At 53.2% G+C, this 19,993-nt stretch overlaps 1 protein-coding gene across 2 annotated transcripts in view; it reads left to right on the top strand.

Moving 5' to 3' along the window:
• MECP2 (methyl-CpG binding protein 2) overlaps window positions 1-19,993 on the top strand; it is a 68,736-nt gene extending 48,743 nt beyond the window's left edge. The window contains exons 1-3 of one of the 2 annotated variants that reach the window (XM_045472162.1): window positions 8,592-8,653; window positions 9,823-9,877; window positions 9,987-19,993. In XM_045472162.1, the coding sequence (XP_045328118.1) occupies window positions 10,115-10,906 (792 nt within the window). In that variant the 5' untranslated portion in view covers window positions 8,592-8,653; window positions 9,823-9,877; window positions 9,987-10,114 and the 3' untranslated portion in view covers window positions 10,907-19,993. Of the gene's footprint in view, window positions 1-8,302; window positions 8,654-9,822 lie in introns of those variants that run through there. The other variant, XM_045472161.1, reaches the window with a different exon arrangement.

Below are 19,993 nucleotides of genomic sequence, written 5' to 3'. Positions count from 1 at the left end.
AGAACTCTGTACTCGAGAAGTCCCTCCCTGTTACCCACTACTCCCAGCCCCTGGTAATGACTAATCTACTTTCTGTCTCTGTGGATTTGCCTGTTCTAAACATTTCCTATGCATGGAATCGTATAGTATTTGTCTTTTCGTGGCTGGCTTATTTCACTCAGCACAGGGTCCCCAAGGTTCATCCATGTTGTAGCCTGGGTCAGAATGTCCTTCTTTTTTAAGGCCGAACAACATTCCAGTGTATGGATAGACCACATTTTGCTGGTCCCCTCGTCCGTCAGCAGACACAGGCGTTGCTTCTACCTTTTGGCTGCTGTGAATCATGCTGCTGTGAATACAGGTGTATAAATATCTCTTCGGGTCTCTGTTTTCAGTTCTCTTGGGTCTACACCTAGAGCGGACTTGCTGGGTCATGTGGGAACTCCATGTTGGACCTTTTCAGGAGCTGCCGCCTGCCTGTTCTCCACAGCAGCAGTGTTGGTGGGGGCCCTGCTTGTCTTTGCCCAGTGTGACGGCCTCGTGCTGTGAAGAGGAGAGCTAGTGTGTGGCACCAGGGGCCATCACTTGGGGAAGATTCTCCCTTTGACTGTCAAGAGCTGTATTTTATTTAGTTTTTGAAAACATAAGCGGTTTCTCTTGCATCTTCTGAAAACTGGGGTATTAAAAAAATACACTGAATTCAGAGCCACTGAACTTCAGGTTCTACGGCTATAGCCTTTGAGCGGAACCCCATTTGCTCTTTTGCTCCCCAGACACCACTGAGACTCTCTTCCAGTGCCAGTTTGATTTCTCTCAGATCTCTAAAGGGGCTGAAGCTGGCATCTCAGAGTGCTGCTGCCTTTATTGATTCATGCAGAGAAGCTGCCTTGATTCTGAGATTCTGCGGCTCAGACCGAGGGTAGGAAGGATTGGAAGCACCGAGTGAATGACGCTGCAGGGTGGAAGCAGCCCCTGCCAGAAGGCCGTTTCTGTCTCCTCTGCTCCCTGGCCTTTCGCCTGAGGAAGTAGCCACCACCTTGCCCTCATGGGTCGCGGCCCCACCGTGACACTTGGGCTCCTTCTGCAACTCAGGGGAATGGGTGACTAGAAATGAAAGGTGCTGAGAAATGCTATATCCTGACATTGGCCCCATGCGAACATGACTGAGATTGGACCGGGATATTGCTGTGCCTCTGGAAGGTTCCCTGGAGCTCACTTTGGAGGGAGCTGGATGCCAATTCAGGTGAAAAGCACCTTTCAGCCGCTGCTTTCACCTGGCTTTGTAGCCTTTTTCTTTTGTAATCCGAAAGCCTTGGGGACTGAGTAGTCCTTCCTCAGTCTCAGTTGTTGGGCCAGCCGCACCTGCCAACCGTTGGTTGCCTGCACCCCTGTAATGTACAGGAGCCTGGGGCCAAACGAGTGCCGGGTGCAGCTTCCCAGAGCAGTCTTCCGCAGGGTTACTGTAGGTTCCTTCCGTTATCAAAGTACAGGCAGTGCTCTCCATCAAACCCCTTGGGATACAGTGATTTGGCTCGAAAACAAGATTCCTGCAACTCTGATTTTCCTTCACCAGATCAAAGAAAAGATTGGATCTAATGTTTGCGTTCTAGCAGCACAATTACTAGATAATGTTTTATTACTCAAGAGCTTTTCATGCTTCGTAGATACTTAAGGTTAGTGAAGGCCTTTCTGTTCCAATGTGATATGTGCATTTCTGGGGAAAAAAATCCCGTGTTCTACAAATGACACAATAAAAAGAGTTGTTATGGGGAAAAATGCGTGGGGTACACCACGCCGAACCTATGTGATTTGGTAACCAGGGCTTGCTAACAACACCAGAGATGATTCTGGCTAAAATTTTCATTGAAACACAGAACACCAGGGCACACTGAGTTCCCCGCTGGCATTTGCGCCCAGCATTGCCGTCAGCCGACCCTTTTCGCCGTGACCCCCAGATTTGTGCTGCTTTGCACATGAGACAGATTCTACCGCACAGTTCTTTTGACATTTAAAGTAGGGTCCTAGGCAGGGCTGCCTTCAGCAAGGATTTTTTTTAAAAACACCGGAAAATATCTTGACACCTTCCCTTCATTCACGCTCACAGCTTCACCATATAGAGCATAACACTGTGGAAAACATCGTGGGCCTTTGAGCCACTAAACAAAGGCACTTCCACAGGGATTCCAGCTGTCCCTCTTAATGTATTCATGTGATGTGAAGGTGTTCCCTTTAATTGTTAGAAAGCTTGCCCGAAACTGCTTCAGAATATTGCTGTCAACCAGCACAGCTTCGGTGACACGGATGTCTTCCGCACACCCCTTTTCAACCGTGCCGCCATGTCAGTACCATGCGTTTCCCTGAGTCACGGCCGCTGCATCACACTCCTAAGAGCATCCGGTGCACTTTGACCCTCAGGAGTTTGGCGCCGTGCTAACATGGGACCATCTTCATGTTCCCCACATGCCCCATTACTACCCATTTAGTGCCTTCGAACCAGGGGCCGGTACCGGATCGCTTGTTGCCTCGTGCTGTCCTCTGTAATTGGGAGCTGCTCCCGAACTTTTTCTTCCAGGCCGCAGACGGTTTTGAAGGGTCCAGTTCCACAGTTGGGTGGAATGCCCCCCTCTCTTTGGACTCTTCCAGTTGTTTCCTTATGACCTTAGTTACCTCTTCTTGCAGGATGGGACAGTGTTGATGGTCCTCCTGCATGGCACTTCTGCCATGGCCAGTGGTGCTCAGTTTGATCACCTGTTAAGGGGGGCGCCTGCCAGATTTCTCCGTACAACAGGATCCCCTACCTTCCTTCCCTTACTCTTTAAACCGTATATTCCTTGCTTTTTCACCAGCTTGCAAGTGCAGGTAAAACTTTTTAAAGTGTCTTCTCCGGTGTCTTCTAGAAGACGTTCGGTCTAGCATTTTACGTAGGTTGCACAGGAGGAGCATCAACAGACCTGATGCTGTTCCTTGGAAGCCTAGAGCCCATCCTCCCAGTGTAGCCATCCTCCATACTGCTGCCCCCGTGACCCCACCCTCCCCATCACCATAGACTGTCACTGCCTGTGCTCCCAGGCCCTCACTGTGACTGCCCCAGCCTCGTCCCCTGCCAGCTCCAACCCGCCAGCACTCAGCAGGCTACAGTAGCACCCAAACTCATCATTTATCCGCTTACTCAGAGCGTGCCTGCTTGGTTGTTAAGCTAGCCCGTGCTCGTCAAAGCTGTTAGTCAAAGGGATACAGCCATCAAAAGAAGCATAGGTAGTACAGCGTCTGGGTTGTGGTGGCCACTTGGCACTCCTGTGCCTGGCCCTGTGCATCGAGTGGAGAGATGACGGTTAAGAAGGCACATGCTGTTGAGGGGGCATTGATCTACATAGTGGTGTATTCCAAGTACACTGGGGTGCATAGGGCGTTCTTGCTCATGGGATTGGGGGGTGGGGCAGGAGTAGGGACGGCTTCTCAGAAGTGCCATCTTAACCCAGAAGAAGATGAGAAAGGGGCCAGTCCAGAGACATTGCTTACACAGGATAGGCGTCATTAGTTGCTCCTCCTCCTAGGGATGGGGCTGTTGATATCGCTGGCCTGTCCTGAGCCCTTCTTGCCAGCTGGTGGAGCTCCATCAGCCCCGAAACCCAGCTCAGGCCTTCCTCCTCCGGGGAATCCCCATCTCTGGGCTTCCCCTGTGCCTGGAGCCGGGAAGGCTGCCACTGTGTTTTTGTTACTTCGTTGTCCCCCTGACTAAACAGGGCTCTTGAAGACCAAAGAATGATGTTAATTCTGCTCTGACGTCCCGCCCCCTGGCAGAGTCCGGCTCAAGGCAAGGGTGGTTGATGAACACACATCAACTCAACTGTGACCTCAGATGAGTTGTCTTGTGTGGTTGGACTTCCTTTGCGTCTGTAACCCTGAAGAGTTGGGTGGGTGGCTTTTCTGAGGGTACTCTCAACTCCAGAATATGTGAACTTGGGAACTAGGTGCTCGCTCCGGTCTCATCTCAAGATTGTGTGTGTGCATGCATATATAAGTGGTCTGATTCAAGGGATGATAAAGAGGGCCGTTTGGTGTCTGAAAAAGTCTGTGTTTCAGCAAACTCCATAAACCCCTGGTGGGGAGGCCTTAGGGAGTTGGGGCACCCTAGGACTGAGCAGGTGGGTTACCTGTTTTGCATTTTTACCTCCAGTCCCCGCCCAGTGGAATGGCCTCCAGGCTTCTTTGTGGGCTTTTGTCATTTGTTTTTGTAGAGAAGTAGCAGTCAAAATAAAGTAGCCAACACCTGTGTGCACCTCAGTGCACAGAATTGAAAATCACCATATCGTCATAGCTGCTTCACAGAATTTTAACTTAAAAGGACTAAAATATGGACACCTGGGTGGCTTATTTGATTAAGTGTCCGAGTTCGGCTCGGGTCATGATCTCACGGTTTGTGAGTTCGAGCCCTGCTTCGGGTTCTCTGCTGCCAGCACGGATCCTGCTTCAGATCCTGTGTCTCCCTCACTCTCTGCCCCTCCCCTGCTTGCAGGCGCACACACACTCGCTCTCTCGCTCACTCTCTCAAAAATAAACATTTTTTAAAAATAAAAGAACCAAAATATCACAGAGTTAAAGGCCCTTTTATTCCTCAGCTTTGGTGCTATTAAAAGTTCGTTTATGGGGCACCTCGGTGGCTCAGTCAGTTAAGCGTCCAACTCTTGATCTCGACTCAGGTCTTGATCTCAGGGTCATGAGTTCAAGCCCTGCATTGGGGTCCCCGCTGGGCGTGAAACCTACTTTAAAAAAAAAAAAAAAAGTTTGTTTATTATGCACTTAGATAGGGTTTAAAGGTAAATTTTATGTTCTAACTGTTTTATCACAATAAAAAGCTTTTTTAAAAAACCCGAACAGTTCACTTGGGCCCGAGTCAGAATCTGGGCACAGCTTGGTCTCCCCTCTGTGACTAGTATCAAAGAGCTACGTTCTCCTCTCCTTGAACCTCTGTCAAGGTGGCTGTAACCAGCCCCTGTTCCTGGCCCAGGATTCCCTGTCCTCAGTCAGTGGCACCACCATCCTCCTAGGCATTGGCCATGATCCTCAGTTCATCCCCTCCCCTCACCCACACCAGCCTGCCTATCAGCTCTGTCGTTCCACCCCTCATCACATCCCAGCCCCTCCGCCGTCTGCACCCTGGGCCACAAGGAGACCACTGCAAGAGCAGGCTTCTCAGGGCGCCTGGGGGGTTCAGTTGGTTGAGCGGCCAACTTCGGCTCAGGTCATGATCACGTAGTTCATGGGTTCGAGCGCCATGTCGGGCTCTGCTGGCAGCTCAGAGCCTAGAATGTGCTTCGGATTCTGCGTCTCCCTCTCTCTGGCCCTCCCCTGCTCGTGCTCTGTCTCTCAAAAATAAATAAACATTTAAAAAGACAGGCTTCTCACGGGTCCTCCCTGCTTTCCTCTCTGGCCTCCCCACAGTCTGCTCTGATCGAAAAGTAGAGTGATCCTTTGAAGATAAGAGCCCTCATCCCACCCCCCCACCCAAGGCGCCCCAGTAGCAACCTGACAAAGCCCTCCACATCTCTCTTGAGGCCTCTCTGCTGCCCAGAACCTTCTGGCACATAGCCATATGGCTTGCCCCCTTGCCTCCTGTAGGCTTTTCTCTCTTTTGTCCCTCATTGTGTTCCAGTCAGTGTGTTCTTTTGGATACTCCCCTTGCCACAGTGTCATCTAGTGCAAGGAGCCCTTCCAGCCAGCCCCTGTGTCCTTTGACTTTCCCTTTCTCCTTCTAAGCACTCCCCTGCCTTTCCACCCCCCACAGGCCACCTCAGAACCACAACCACCCACTTCTCCCAGGGGCTGGCCTGGTTCCGTCCACGGACACAGGGTGCATTCCCTGCCCCTGACGTGTCATACTCGGTCTTAGATATATCCCACCAAGGATGTGCAGAGCACTGTGGTCAGAGATATTTGAAATAAATCTTTTCTCTGCGGTATGTTGTCAGTTTGATACACAGTTCATTTGTTTGTGTTTGTATTCAATATAGTATGGTTTTGTCACCTCTTATTTTCATTTTCATTTTGGTTATGATGTAAGCTCGTACGTGATTCCAAGACGTCTTACCTTGTGCCTGTACCTTCCCTCATTCGCACCCACCCAGGACTAGGAAGCGCTTCTTACCTCGTTGATCACGTGAAAGGCGAAAGGCGGCCTATGATCCATCGATCTGTAGGCGATCTGCAGGGGCTCCACCCTCTCCAGCTGCATGGCTCTCCACGCTGTGGCCATGGTGTTGCCCATTCCTCACATCCTTGCTGGCAGCTGTCTTGAGTTGTCTGCAGTATCAGGCCACGAAAAATAATGCCGTTACAAATAACCTCCTACACCTATTGTGTTTTGCATTTCTGGGAGTGTCTCTTGAGGATAGAGTTCTAGAAGGGATTGCCATTGATGGCATCGACACCCTTGATTGTATCTAAGAGGAGTTCCTGGGACATGTGGTTTGTACTTGACCTTACAGTGGTTAAACTATTTGGGGAATATAAGTGAGCATTCTGAAGAAGCCAGACCTTTCCCACGGGTGCAGTGTTGTTCTCTGACTCCAGGACTGTCCAGCTTCCAGGGAGCAGCCCTGGCCTTCAGCAGCGCCCCTGTAGACTGTGTGAAAGTGACTGTTCCAGTCCATCCACCACTCTGATGCTGACAAGCTCCCTTTCGCCCCTATGTGATGGTGGGCTGCAGGCCACGCCCAGCTTCCCAGGATCCTTCTTCATTTCCTGCTGGGAAGCTAAGACTGTGAAAATGGAAAACTAAGCTCTGTGCTGTAACAGGCTAGGGACCCTCACTTTTCAGCAAGAAAAAGTCTCCTACGGGCCTTGGGCTGAATCAGGGTGTCCGTGAGAGCCAGGCTCAGAGCCCTGAACTGCTAGAGGAGGACCCAGGATGGGGAGAATCTCAGGGGTGAGCCTGTCTCCCTACCCCTGACTTGAGCTGTTCAAAAAAGGCATGTCCTAATGGTGCCAAGTCCTGATACTAACGTGCCTTTGGCAACTTACCCACATCATTTGAATCAGGTTTGCATTGCACACCACAGTGCCTTCATTGGAGTCTCCCCTGTGTGAACAAGGGGGAAGTTGCTTGGGGCAGACCGGCCGTGAGGCAGTGACCAGTGCTGACACAAGCCATATGGGACCGGACAGCTCTAGGGCTAAGATACTGAGGACAGGAATAGTCTGAATTCTTTTCTAGAATGAATTGCTGAGAGACCAGCAGACAGCCGATCCCGAGCCCACAATTCCTCCCAAGCCTCCCCGGCCTCGGGTCATGTTCCAGCCCTCTAAGCCCTGCCTGACAACATCGTGGCCAGGCTCTGATTCCAGGGCCCAGGGCCTCGTGGTGATCATTTCTGACACACACAAGGAAGGGACCCTGCCAGGTGGAGCCAAAGTATGGGGAAGGAGCTCTGCCAGTTGAGGAGGAGCGGGGAGGGTGCTCCTCTGTGCCTTGGTCTTTGCCCCTCCGTTCCGGTGGTCGTTGGGTGGTCGTTGGTCGAGGCGGTCCTGTGTTATAAGGGAATGTCAACCGTTTGCGATTGCCCGAGTTGGCCAGTCTTTATATGGTGCCTCTGGGGTGTTGGTACCTATTGTTGAGATGAGGAAACTGAGGTATGGGATGTTGAGGTCACTTGCTCAGGTCCATGTTTAGAAATTGCCAAGTCAGGATTTGAGCTCAGCTTGGCTGGCTCCAAACCTGCGTGTTCTTACCACAGCACTGTGCTGTGTGCCACCTCCCCGGGGGGTAGCACTAGGCTGTGTCACCATCAGCGAGTCGTCCTGTGCCCCACAATTGCTTTTGGTCAAGCACGCATGGGAGAAAATCTAAAATACAGAGGCCATAGTAACACCCAAGCCAGGCCTTCATGAAGAGTAGCCCTGCCCACGTTTTGGGTGGGCAGCTCCCTCTCCAGCAGCCAAGGGCCTCTTGTTAGCCAGCAAGCCCAGAGGCCCCTGCGCACGGCTTGTAAAGTGGCCTCTTCCAAGGCAGTGTACTAAGAAGCCACATGGTGTTTCTATCCAGAAGAATGCCACCTGTACAAGCTGTTTACTGTCCTGCATGCTAGGGGTGGGCGTGGGGCAGAAGGCCTCACAGTGGTCACAGCAGGGGGGCAAAGCCCAAAGCCCCCAAAGACCTCCTGAAGGGAAAAGGCGTCAAGATCCGATGAGCTTCGGCTGGCGGGGAGCGGCCCTGTCTCTCAGAGCCCCACCCGCGCCGGCGTGCTCCAGGCCTGCCGATGCTGACGTTTTCTACAGACTGCTGTTGTGTTCCCTGTGATGCTTACATACTTATTTAACACTTCAGGGAAGAAAAGTCAGAAGACCAGGATCTCCAGGGCCTCAAGGACAAACCTCTGAAGTTCAAAAAGGTGAAGAAGGATAAGAAAGAAGACAAAGAGGGCAAGCATGAGCCCCTGCAGCCACCCGCCCACCACTCTGCTGAACCAGCAGAGGCAGGCAAAGCGGAGACCTCAGAAGGGTCAGGCACAGCCCCAGCCGTCCCGGAAGCTTCTGCCTCCCCTAAACAGCGGCGCTCCATCATTCGTGACCGGGGACCCATGTATGACGATCCCACTCTGCCTGAAGGCTGGACCCGAAAGCTGAAGCAAAGGAAATCTGGCCGCTCCGCTGGGAAGTATGATGTGTATTTGATCAAGTAAGTAAGGGCAACTCGTGTCGTCTGCGGAGCAGGGAAGGCTGGGTAGGCAGGAGGCGGGGGGCAGGTGCTAAGAAACTAATGGGGATCCCTTAAGAGCGGCAGCTCTTCCTTGCTTGTCGATCAGGAAAATGTGTGTGCATCACCGTCTTGGGTCCGGGGAGGGGGGACTTCCCTAATGAACACCACTTGCGGGCCCAACCAGGTAGGTTTGGAATGACCGTGTGCAGAGATCACTGCCCTGAGTGAGACATGCACAGGGTAGCAGGGCGTGACTTTACCCCACCAGCCCTTGGGTCTTGTCTGAAGATGGCATAGCAGTAGGGCCTGCCCAGGGCCACGGCGAGGGTTGGAGTTGACGGGGCTCGGTCCACTCTGTGGATCACGTTGGGAAAGGTGAGCTCTCTGACAGGGCTTCCGGGGAGAGACACAAGTGAGCACCATGTGCCTTTCCAGCTGTCCTTTGTGCATTTGTCCAGCTTCGGGCTGGTCGTTGGGCATTTTCTATTGAAACAGAGTAACTTCCAAGCCAAAGCTTCAGAGGAAGACTGAATGAGTAGTGCATTTCAGTTCTGGCCCTTAGACGATCCAGAAAAGGTTAACAGACTTTGAAGGACATTTGCAGACAACCTCGTTTGATTCCAACAACTCTGAGAAGGGTGAGCAAAGCGTTATCCTATTGACAGATGAGGAAACTGATCCCAGAGAGGCTAAGCGGCATGTCCAGGTTCAGACAGAGGAGTGCTCTACTTACTGACTGGACCCAGGCACCAGCCAGCAGGGTGGGCCCCGGCCTGGTGGCTCAAGAGGGTCCCTAGGCCTGGCCCCTTTGGAGGGCGGCCAGAGGAGGGGCCCTGGTGGCAGACGGATCGTCAGGGGCATCCAGGCAAGAGCCAGAGAGCAGCCAGCACTGAGCTGTTTTGTCATTGGAGCACGCCCTAAAGGGGCCCACCACCACCCAGCACGACCTGACTGTGGCCGCGCCCCTCTGTTTTAGCCCGTTTGGCTCTCCTCTAATGTGACTGGCCTCTCGCTCAATAGCACCATCAGGCAGGTCGTAGCTGCAGAGCATCCTGTCGGAGAGTTCACCACATTCTGCTCTGCCCCCTATCTGACATTCCTGTGGAAGCTTCTAATCATTCTTTGTGTCTCTCCATTTGTTCCCACAGTCCCCAGGGAAAAGCCTTTCGCTCTAAAGTGGAGTTGATTGCGTACTTCGAAAAGGTAGGCGACACCTCCCTGGACCCTAATGATTTTGACTTCACGGTAACTGGGAGAGGGAGCCCCTCCCGGCGAGAGCAGAAACCACCTAAGAAGCCCAAATCTCCCAAAGCTCCAGGAACTGGCAGAGGTCGGGGACGCCCCAAAGGGAGCGGCACTGCGAGACCCAAGGCAGCAGCATCAGAGGGTGTGCAGGTGAAAAGGGTCCTGGAGAAAAGTCCCGGGAAGCTGCTGGTCAAGATGCCTTTTCAAGCTTCGCCGGGAAGCAAGGCCGAAGGGGGTGGGGCCACCACGTCAGCCCAGGTCATGGTTATCAAACGCCCCGGCAGGAAGCGAAAAGCCGAGGCCGACCCCCAGGCCATCCCCAAGAAGCGGGGCCGAAAGCCAGGTAGTGTGGTGGCGGCCGCCGCTGCGGAGGCCAAAAAGAAAGCAGTGAAGGAGTCTTCTATCCGGTCCGTGCAGGAGACCGTGCTCCCCATCAAGAAGCGCAAGACCCGGGAGACCGTCAGCATCGAGGTGAAGGAGGTGGTGAAGCCCCTGCTGGTGTCCACCCTCGGCGAGAAGAGCGGAAAGGGACTGAAGACCTGCAAAAGCCCCGGGCGGAAAAGCAAGGAGAGCAGCCCCAAGGGGCGCGGCGGCAGCGCCTCCTCGCCCCCCAAGAAGGAGCACCACCACCACCACCACCACTCGGAGCCCCCGAAGGCGCCTGCGCCGCTGCTTCCGCCCCCGCCCCCGCCCCCGCCCGAGCCCCAGAGCTCCGAGGACCCCGCCAGCCCCCCTGAGCCCCAGGACTTGAGCAGCGGCGTCTGCAAAGAGGAGAAGATGCCGAGAGGAGGCTCGCTGGAGAGCGACGGCTGCCCCAAGGAGCCAGCTAAGACTCAGCCCGCGGTCGCGACCGCTGCCACGGCCGCAGAAAAGTACAAACACCGAGGGGAGGGAGAGCGCAAAGACATTGTCTCGTCCTCCATGCCGAGGCCAAACAGAGAGGAGCCTGTGGACAGCCGGACGCCCGTGACCGAGAGAGTTAGCTGACTTTACACAGAGCGGATTGCAAAGCAAACCAACAAGAATAAAGGCAGCTGTTGTCTCTTCTCCTTATGGGTAGGGCTCTGACAAAGCTTCCCGATTAACTGAAATAAAAAATATTTTTTTTTCTTTCAGTAAACTTAGAGTTTCGTGGCTTCAGGGTGGGAGTAGTTGGAGCATTGGGATGTTTTTCTTACCGACAAGCACAGTCAGGTTGAAGACCTAACCAGGGCCAGAAGTAGCTTTGCACTTTTCTAAACTAGGCTCCTTCAACAAGGCTTGCTGCAGATACTACTGACCAGACAAGCTGTTGACCAGGCTTCTTAGGGTGTGCCTGCACCTCCCCTCCCACCCGGACCTCCCCCCTGTGTGGTCATTAGGGACAGTGAGTGCTTGAGAGGACACGCCCGTTTTTCGGTGCCGGTGCCGTTGGTGCCCCAGTCTGCCCTCTCCTCTCCCCCCTCCCCTGCCCCACCCCTATACCCCAGTTCCCCACCCACATTGGGACAAGGAGGTGTGAGGCAGGAGAGACAGTTGGATTCTTTAGAGAAAAAGACAGAGATGGCCAGTGGCTACAGCCTGTGTGATCTCACCCATGGTGGCACAAATCTGGCCCCACGCCAGCCCCAATCCAAAACCGACTAGGACATTTCACAGAACAGGGAAGTAAGCACCTGTTCGCTCCAGTTCCGGCATGGCTAGGAGGGAGTCAGTCCTTGAGCTGCTGGGTGTAGATTGGCCTGAGCCGCAGGAGAGAGGACGGCCGGGGGGGCCGTCCTCCAGTGGGTGGCGCTAGAGAGAGGCCGTGGAAGCCGCAGGACAGGGCGCGGGCAGGCTGGCCCCGACTCCTCCGGGTGGCAGAGAGCAGTGGGGCCGATGGAATTCCTAGTCGCTCAGAGCAGTCTGTGACTGGTAGACAGAGGCCTAGTGGACAGGTTGGGGGGCCAGGGGAAAGGAGGGGAAAATGTTCTTCCAAAACTTTCCAATTCTACTCCTTTAGGGACAGCTTAGAACTATTTGCACTATTGAGTCTTCATGTTCCCACTTCAAAACAAACATGCTCTGAGAGCAAACTGGCTTGAATTGGTGACACTTTGTCCCTCAAGCCACCAGACGTGACGGTGTTTAGAACTACCTGGATCTGTATATACCTGCGCTTGTTTTAAAGTGGGCTCAGCACATAGGGTTCCCACGAAGCTCCGAAACTCTAAGTGTTTGCTGCAATTTTATAAGGACTTCCTGATTGGTTTCTTTTCTGTCCTTCCATTTCTGCCTTTTCTCATTCACCCTTTCATTTCTTCCCTCCTCGTTCATCCCTTCTGCGCCAGGTACCCACAGTCTCCAACTTTACCTGAGTTGATGCTGGTCAGCTCAGTCCCCCAGATCTCACCCTGCCCTTGGCCTTCCCACTGCCAGCCCCAGCCCCAGCCCCAGCCCCAGCCCCAGCCGCAGCCGCACCCTGTTCTGAGCCCTGAAGAAGCCCTGGGCTCTGCCGAGTCCACCTGGCCCTAGCACCTTGGCTTCTCTGAAGGGCAAGAGAGCAGCACGATCTTGCTCTCGTAGGGAGCTCCCTTCCCTGGTCAGACCCTGCATTCTGGGCCTTCTGAACCTTCTACTTGAGAGAAACAGGCAGGAGAAGTTGGGCGGATTTGGATTTGGGAGCTGAGGGTAGCACAGAGGCCCCCTTGGCCTGCCAGAGTCATTGAGTAACCCAGCCCTGACCTTGGCCTCCTCCAGGCCCGGCTAGCACAGTGCAGTGCAACAAGGCAGCAGGTGGGAAGGAATGTAGGTGCCCCAGATCTGGGCCGGGACCAGCGCCTAGCCCCCTGGCCCCTCCGCTCCTCCTCTGAGTTAACCACGAGTTCTCTTCTGATGGAAAATGTGTGGCTTTTGCTTGCCGGAGACTGGGTGGGGCCAGCCCACCCCAGGTTTCCACCTCTGTGCCAGGGCTGTGGTGTGGGGGCTTAGAGGCTTGGCTTTGCTGTGGGTGTTCCTTGATCAGTCTCCATTTAGGACCCCATCCCCTCATTCTCTGTTCAGGAAGTCCTTATCTAGCTGCATATCTTCATCATATTGGTATATCCTTTTCTGTGTTTACAGAGATGTCTCTTATATCTAAATCTGTCCAACTGAGAAGTACCTTATCAAAGTAGCAAATGAGACAGCAGTCTTATGCTTCCAGAAACACCCACAAGCACGTCCCATGCGAGCTGCTGCCATGAACTGTCAAGTGCGTGTTGTCTCGTGTATTTCAGTTATTGTCCCCTGGCTTCCTTACTGCGGTGTAACCATGAAGGAGTGAAACATCCTAAAAACCGTCTAGCACTTCCTTGCCAGTCCTTAGTGATCAGGAACCATAGTTGACAGTTCCAATCAGTAGCTTAAGAAAAAATCGCGTTTGTCTCTTCCGGAATGGTTAGAAGCAAGGGAGTTTGCCCCCATTCTGTTTGCAGAATCATAGTTGGCCTTCGTAGTGTTTCTGTACCCATTCCCCTATGCTGCAAAAGCAAGTCCCACAACCAGACCCTCTCTGCTGTCGACCCTCTGGGCTTCACTTCTGACTCTTCCCCAGGAAGGGAAGGGGGGGCTGGTTGGAGGAGGAGGCGAGTCCTTCAGGACCCCTCTTCCTTCAAGGACAAAAGGCTCCTGACCCCGAAGTAGCCTCGCACTCCCGGCACCCACAAAGGATGCCTATCCACGCGAGTACAGCGTCCGGCCAGTTTGTCGTGGAGACGCCGTCCGTTCTGGTCGGTTGGGTTTTTATGCATTACACTTAGTCCAGTGGAATGTGACTCCTGGAACCAGTGTCAAGACAAGAGCTGGCCTCCCCATCAGCTCAGTACCATCTGGTCCTGGAAAGACGAGCATGGGGCCCACCATGCCCCCCGCCCCTTTCACCCAGGACCGTTCAGGGGCTGCCTGGGTGTTGGTGGTTGAGGGCACAGCGTTTCAAGTGTCATTTTCCTTCTGCCCGGCCTGACCTGCAGCCCCTCACTCCCCGGCTGCTTCCCCTCACAGTTCCAAAGCCGCAGGCAGCGCCTGGGACTCTGTAGGGTTTTCTCTCCTTCTCCCCTTTCCTCCACATTCCCTCTTCTGCACCTAATAAAAGCACCACGAGTAAGTCACCATTAAGCAGGTCGCCGTGGTGGTTTGTCGCCCTGGCAGGCAGGGGCCCTGCAGCTCCCATGCCACCCCTGTCCTGGGTCAGGTTGATAGGAGGTTGGAGGGAAAGCCAGGCCATGGGATTCTCACCAGCTGTGTCCAGCCCAGTTTGGGGGTGTGACCTCAATTTTGTGTGTACTCGGCCACCCCGAAGATTGGGGGCATCTTTTAGGGACTGTGTGAAGAGTACAGAAATTAACCAACAGCTTTTAGATACCTGTCTGTGGGGCTAGGTCACAGAGTCCCTTTCAGTCACCCCAGCCCTCGTTCTAGTTGTTAGTTACTACCTCCTCTCCCAACAGAATGCCATAGGCCCTCGAGCTCCTCCCACAATGCCTAGCCCAGCTCTGCCCTGCCCACTGGTGGGCCTGCCCTAACCAGTGGAATTGCTGGCCTTGACACTGTAGTGAAGCAGGGCACTGAGCCACAGCCAGGCTCTAAGACAGCTCCCTTCTGCCGCTGCTGTATTCCCACATCAGAAGGCACAGGACACACCTAGAAATGCCCCGTTCCCCAAGTCCGTCAGTGCCAAACTACCCAAGGACCCCAGCCCCTCAACTTCCTGGAGGGTACAAGCCGTGGTGGTGGCCCAGGGACCCTGGCCACAGCCAGCACCTGGCTTCTACTCCTGAGACCCCGTGCAGGTGTGGGCAACAGTCTTCAAGGGCACCCTTCCTGGCTCGAGGCCACCAGTGGTGGCACTAGGACCCGGAGGAGCCCCAACTTGTCACCTGCTCCTCTGCCCAGCTTTTCACTGCTGTGACGGGGGTGTGAAAGAGGGTACTAGTCCGAAACAAACTGCCATGTTTAGAGGGAAAGGGGTTTCTCTAGCTGACAGGACCTCTGCATCTAAGTAACTTTTAATAAAGCAGCCGAAGCGCAGGAAGGAGCAAAAGGTATGAACTGAATTCACCAGGTGGGGCCGACTGGATCTTGCAGGGCCCAGGTAGAGCCCGGCAGCCGAACTCCGTGCCCCCTTTCCAGAGCATTCCCACCCAGCTCTCGGGGCTGATGGAGCCAGGGAAGGTCACAGGTGCCGGTTCTTGGAGAAGCCTTTTGCGCACCCTTTCCTAGCCAGTGTCACCCCGAATCGTTTCCTGATCGGAGTTTCACACACAGATTCTAGGACTGATGGGCCAGACCTCAGGAAGTGAGCTATGTCTAGAGCCCTGCGGGCCTTTGCCTAGCCAGTTCCCGGAGTCCTGGCTCGTGGGGGTGGGGGTGGGGGCAAGCAATGGCAGCGTCGCCCCGCCTGTGGTAGAAGCCCTGCTCCTGTGCCCCTGCGGCCCCACCGTGTCGCGTTCCTGATCTTACTCTGTTCTCTGTAAGGGCCCCCCCTTTGCTCTCTTCATCAGTAAACTCGTCCACTCTGGAGGGGTTTGTTGAGTCTCCATTTTTGCGTCTTTCTCTTTCAGCTACTGTTATCGATCTTTAGAAAAGGCATAGTCTAATTGTTATCAATCGCTAGGATACTGCCTCCCCCAGGGTCTGAAGTTACATATTAAATGGTAAAAAAAAAAAAAAAAAAAAAAAAAAAAAAGTGAACACTGAAACCTGTTCTTGACAATTCAGAAGGAAAACCTAGAAAACATTTGGCAGAAAACCACATTTCAATGTTGCTGAATGAATAAGACCAAGCTTTTGCAGAAATGCTGATCTAAAACAACTTGGAGCTTGGCTGGCCTGACATGTGGTGAGTGCTGCAGGAAAAGGGGAATCCAGCCTGAAGCTGCTGGGTCTGAGGCTCGGGGCCATCCTGTCCTGTGGGGCCGCCCGCCTGGTCCCAGACCTGTAGGAGCCCAGCGCTTGGTGTGGGAAGCAGAGTTTCACCTGTGACTCCAGAGGCCTGCGACGTCCTCACCACTGAGCACCACCTGTTCTTTGCTCCTTTCTCATCTCGACAGGGCCCTCCCCAAGTGCTGGTTTTTCAGGAAAAAGGGAGTTCTAGGGTCCTAGGGCCCAGGCAACTAGGAAGGTGAGGGTGAGGTGTCCCTTTCAGCCTTGACCTGTACCCTGAGGACATTCCCCCGCTCTGCTCTCCCTGGGGCCCAGGGCCTAGGTGAAGCGGTGCTCCCTTCTGCAGTCGGAGGGGAAGACAGTGGCCTGAGCACCCGCTGTGGTGCGTGTCCCCCTCGCCCCTCACCAGCGAGAGCCCCTGGGCCGGAGGGACGGCAGGCGTAAGAACAGGTGCCGGGCGGAACCGAGACCCTCCGGAAGGGAAGTCCGGCCTTGGAGTTTGAGAGCATCCGGGAAACCTGCAAATTGCCTTTGCTCCCCAGCCCCCTTCCGGCTCCCCTTTTCTCAGGTCCTCAGCAGCGAGAGACAATGAGATGAAAAGGCCAAGAGGTTTGGCTCCTGCCCACTGGTAGTCCCTCTCCCTCAGTGTTTGTGTGTCCAGTGACAGAGCTGTTCCTCCTGGTGACCCTGATTATATCCAGTACCTTATAGACTATACGCATAGGCCTGCTTGGTCTCTATCCTGGGCTTTTGTTTTGCTTTTTAGCTTCGCTTTTAGTTTTTCTGTCCCTTTTATTTAATGCACCAACTAGACACACAGAGCAGTTGAATTTTTATATATATATCTGTATATTGCACAATTATAAACTCATTTTGCTTGTGGCTCCACACACACACAAAAAGACCTGTTAAAATTATACCTGTTGCTTAATTACAATATTTCTGATAACCATAGCATAGGACAAGGGAAAATAAAAGACAAAAAAACAAAAAAAAAAAACAAAAAAAAACAACAAAAAAAAAACCACAAAAAACTACAAATCTGTCTGCTGGTCACTTCTTCTGTCCAAGCAGATCCGTGGTCTTTCCTCGCTTCTTTTAAGGGCTTCCCTGTGCCAAGCTAAGGAGGCTCCAGGCAGCGTCCGGGTTTTGCACTGTTTCTCCCATGCTCGTGAGAAAGGTCCCAGGATGCTGGTGCGAGTCAGTTCACCTCAGCGGGTGGGCGCGAGAGCGCTTCCTCGCCCTGGCAAAGTCTGGAATGTAGTTGGCACCCCCTGGCCCCCTTTGCCGTCTGGGTGGGGCAGCTGGAGTCCACGGGGCCGGGGGTGGCCTGACCCCCCGCCCCCGCCCCTCCCGGTGACGCAGTCAGAGTGATGGCGTCTGGAGGGCCGGCTCAACAGACCTCCCCACCAGTAGGGCTTCCGCTTTGCCGAGACTGGAGGGGAGCTGGGGGGCCTGTCACCTCTCTGAATGTGTGAGCTGCACCAGGGAGAGCACCAGGGACCCCAGAACCACATACGAGAGTCCACCGGGTCCCCTCTAGGAGGTGGCAAAGACTCCAGAAACATCCCTTTCTCTTCTCCCCCGTCCTACGAGTAACCGCATTTGCTTTTGTAATTCTTAACGAGCAATATCCGCTAGAGTTTAGCCGTAACACTTCTTTTTGATCGTTTTTTTTAAGTAAGTAAAAAACACCAAAAAAAAAACCAAAAACAAAAACAAAAACAAAAAAACAAAACCCAGAAACTTGTTCTTCCAAAGCAGAGAGCATTATAATCACCAGGGCCAAAAGCTTCCCTCCCTGCATCAGTACTTCTTCTGAGGCCTGAACCAAAAGAGAAACGCTCATAAGCCCTTTGGGTGGCCAGGCTAGCCGTGGGCCCCTCGGAGGCCCCGGGCCCGGGCAGCCTGTGGGCCCAGCATGGGGCCGGCTCCAGCCTGCGGTCAGTATTAGCGGTGGGTCACAGCGTCCTTCCCACCCAGCCTGGGGTGGGGGCAGACGAGGCGAGGGGGCCGTTGCCACCGGTGTTTGCCGCTAACAGGTGGGTGTCCACATGTGTCCACTGAAAGCACGTGCTTTCCGACTGAAATCAGCGCCCGAGTTAGCCTCACACGGTGACCTCTCGCCCGCCTGGACGGAGCAGGGCCCACCCAGTCGAGTGTTTCTGGGGAGCTGGACGGTGGAGTGCAAAAGGCTTGCAGAACTTGAAGCCTGCTCCTTCCCTTGCTACCAAGGCCTCCTTTTCCGTTTGATTTGTCACTGCTTCAATCAATAACGGCCGCTCCAGAGTCAGTAGTTGATGAATATATGACCAAATATCACCAGGACTGTTACTCAATGTGTGCCGAGCCCTTTCCTCGCGCTGGGCTCCCGTGTACCCGGACACTGTAACGTGTGCTGTGTTTGCTCTCCTCCCCTCCTCCTCCACCCTCCCATTGTTCTGGGGTTTTTCCGTTTGGGTTTGGTTTGGTTTTTCTTTCTCCTTTTGTGTTCCAAACATGAGGTTCTCTCTACTGGTCCTCTTAACTGTGGTGTTGAGGCTTATATTTGTGTAATTTTTGGTGGGTGAAAGGAAATTTGCTAAGTAAATCTCTTCTGTGTTTGAACTGAAGTCTGTATTGTAACCATGTTTAAAGTAATTGTTCCAGAGACAAATGCTTCTAGACACCTTTTCTTTACGAACAAAAGGATTTGGAGGGAGGGGATGGTGACCAAGATGAGGGGGGCTGTCCTTTTTCCCCAGGAGGGGAGTTCCGAAGAGATGACCCCTGCCCAGATCAGCCAGAAGCCACCCAAGGAAGTTAAGCCTAAACCAACGGACCAAATAGCTGATGTGTTGCCATTTTCAAAGAGCAAAACCAGGTTTCGTTCCACCCAGTGGATTCTGTTGCCTTTTTTCCCCCTGAGATTATTAGCATCATCATTACTTTCAAGGACAGACAAGGTTGGTGTCCCTTTGAAGGGAGACAGGAGGGGTGTGGGCAGAGCCGACCTCGCATCAGCGGGAGGAGGATAGGGCCGGCCCGAGCAGCACAGCTCACACGAAAGGTGGTCACCTCCCTGGGGACCTCCACTGTGGCCACAGAGTCAAGTGTGTGTTCGCAGGGCAGATGGCCACTCTCCACCCGATGCGGCTCTTCCTGGACGGGCCAGGTGGTGGGCATTACCATTTGGGACACCTCCATCACATCCCACCCTGTCCCAAAGTCCACAACACTTCACGTGACCTGTAGATTCTTCACCATCCGGGGTGATCTGATGATGGGGGAGGGGTGCACTCTCTTTGCTGTCATCTGATCCCCAGCAAAATTTGGGCATGACAAATTCATGCTTCCCTTTCCTTGGCAAAACCAGATCCTTCTGAAAAAAGCCGTTACCCACACCATTGTTCTGGGCTCATGGAACAGGGACAGATGTGTGCTCCCTTAGCACGCAGCCCCCCCCCCCCCACCAAAGGCAAGGACAATGCTGACTGTCAAGACTATTTGCACATGGGAAGAACCAGGCAGGGTGGCTGCCCCCTCCTGATTCGCAGTGACACCGGTCGCCCTAGACAGAGGAGCTCCAGCCGGAAACCCGGCCGAGGGTGGGAGAGAGGTGTGTGCGGGCCGGGGAGCAGCCCAGGACAGACTTGGTTAGAGATGTCTCCAAAAGCCCTCCATCACATTCACCTTTGGTTTTTGTGTTTTGGGACAATTACTTTAGAAAATAAGTAGGTTGTTTTAAAAACAAAAAATATTGATTGCTTTTTTGTAGTGTTCAAAAAAAGGTTCTTTGTGTATAGCCAAATGACTGAAAGCACTGATATATTTAAAAACAAAAGGCAATTTATTAAGGAAATTTGTACCATTTCAGTAAACCTGTCTGAATGTACCTGTATACGTTTCAAAAACACCCCCCCCCACTGAATCCCTGTAACCTATTTATTATATAAAGAGTTTGCCTTATAAATTTACATAAAAATGTCCGTTTGTGTCTTTTGTTGTAAAATCAAGTGATTTTTTCATGAGGTTCTTTTACTATTTGAAAAGATGGGCAGCACGCAGTTTTATTTTATTTTTGTAAGTTTTTTAATACGTGTGAAAGCAAAGAATACTCAGCATGCCTTTCTAAGTGACGCGTTTGCACCTTTTGTTGGGAAGTACTGTATCCTGTGCTGTTAGCATTCTCGATAAATCTCTCTGTGAAAGTGA

The sequence above is a fragment of the Leopardus geoffroyi genome, chromosome X (genome assembly GCF_018350155.1).
Source record: "Leopardus geoffroyi isolate Oge1 chromosome X, O.geoffroyi_Oge1_pat1.0, whole genome shotgun sequence".
Classification (NCBI taxonomy): Eukaryota; Metazoa; Chordata; class Mammalia; order Carnivora; family Felidae; genus Leopardus; species Leopardus geoffroyi.
The sequence above is the reverse complement of the archived record's forward strand: the minus strand, read 5'-3'. Positions and strand labels throughout refer to the sequence as shown.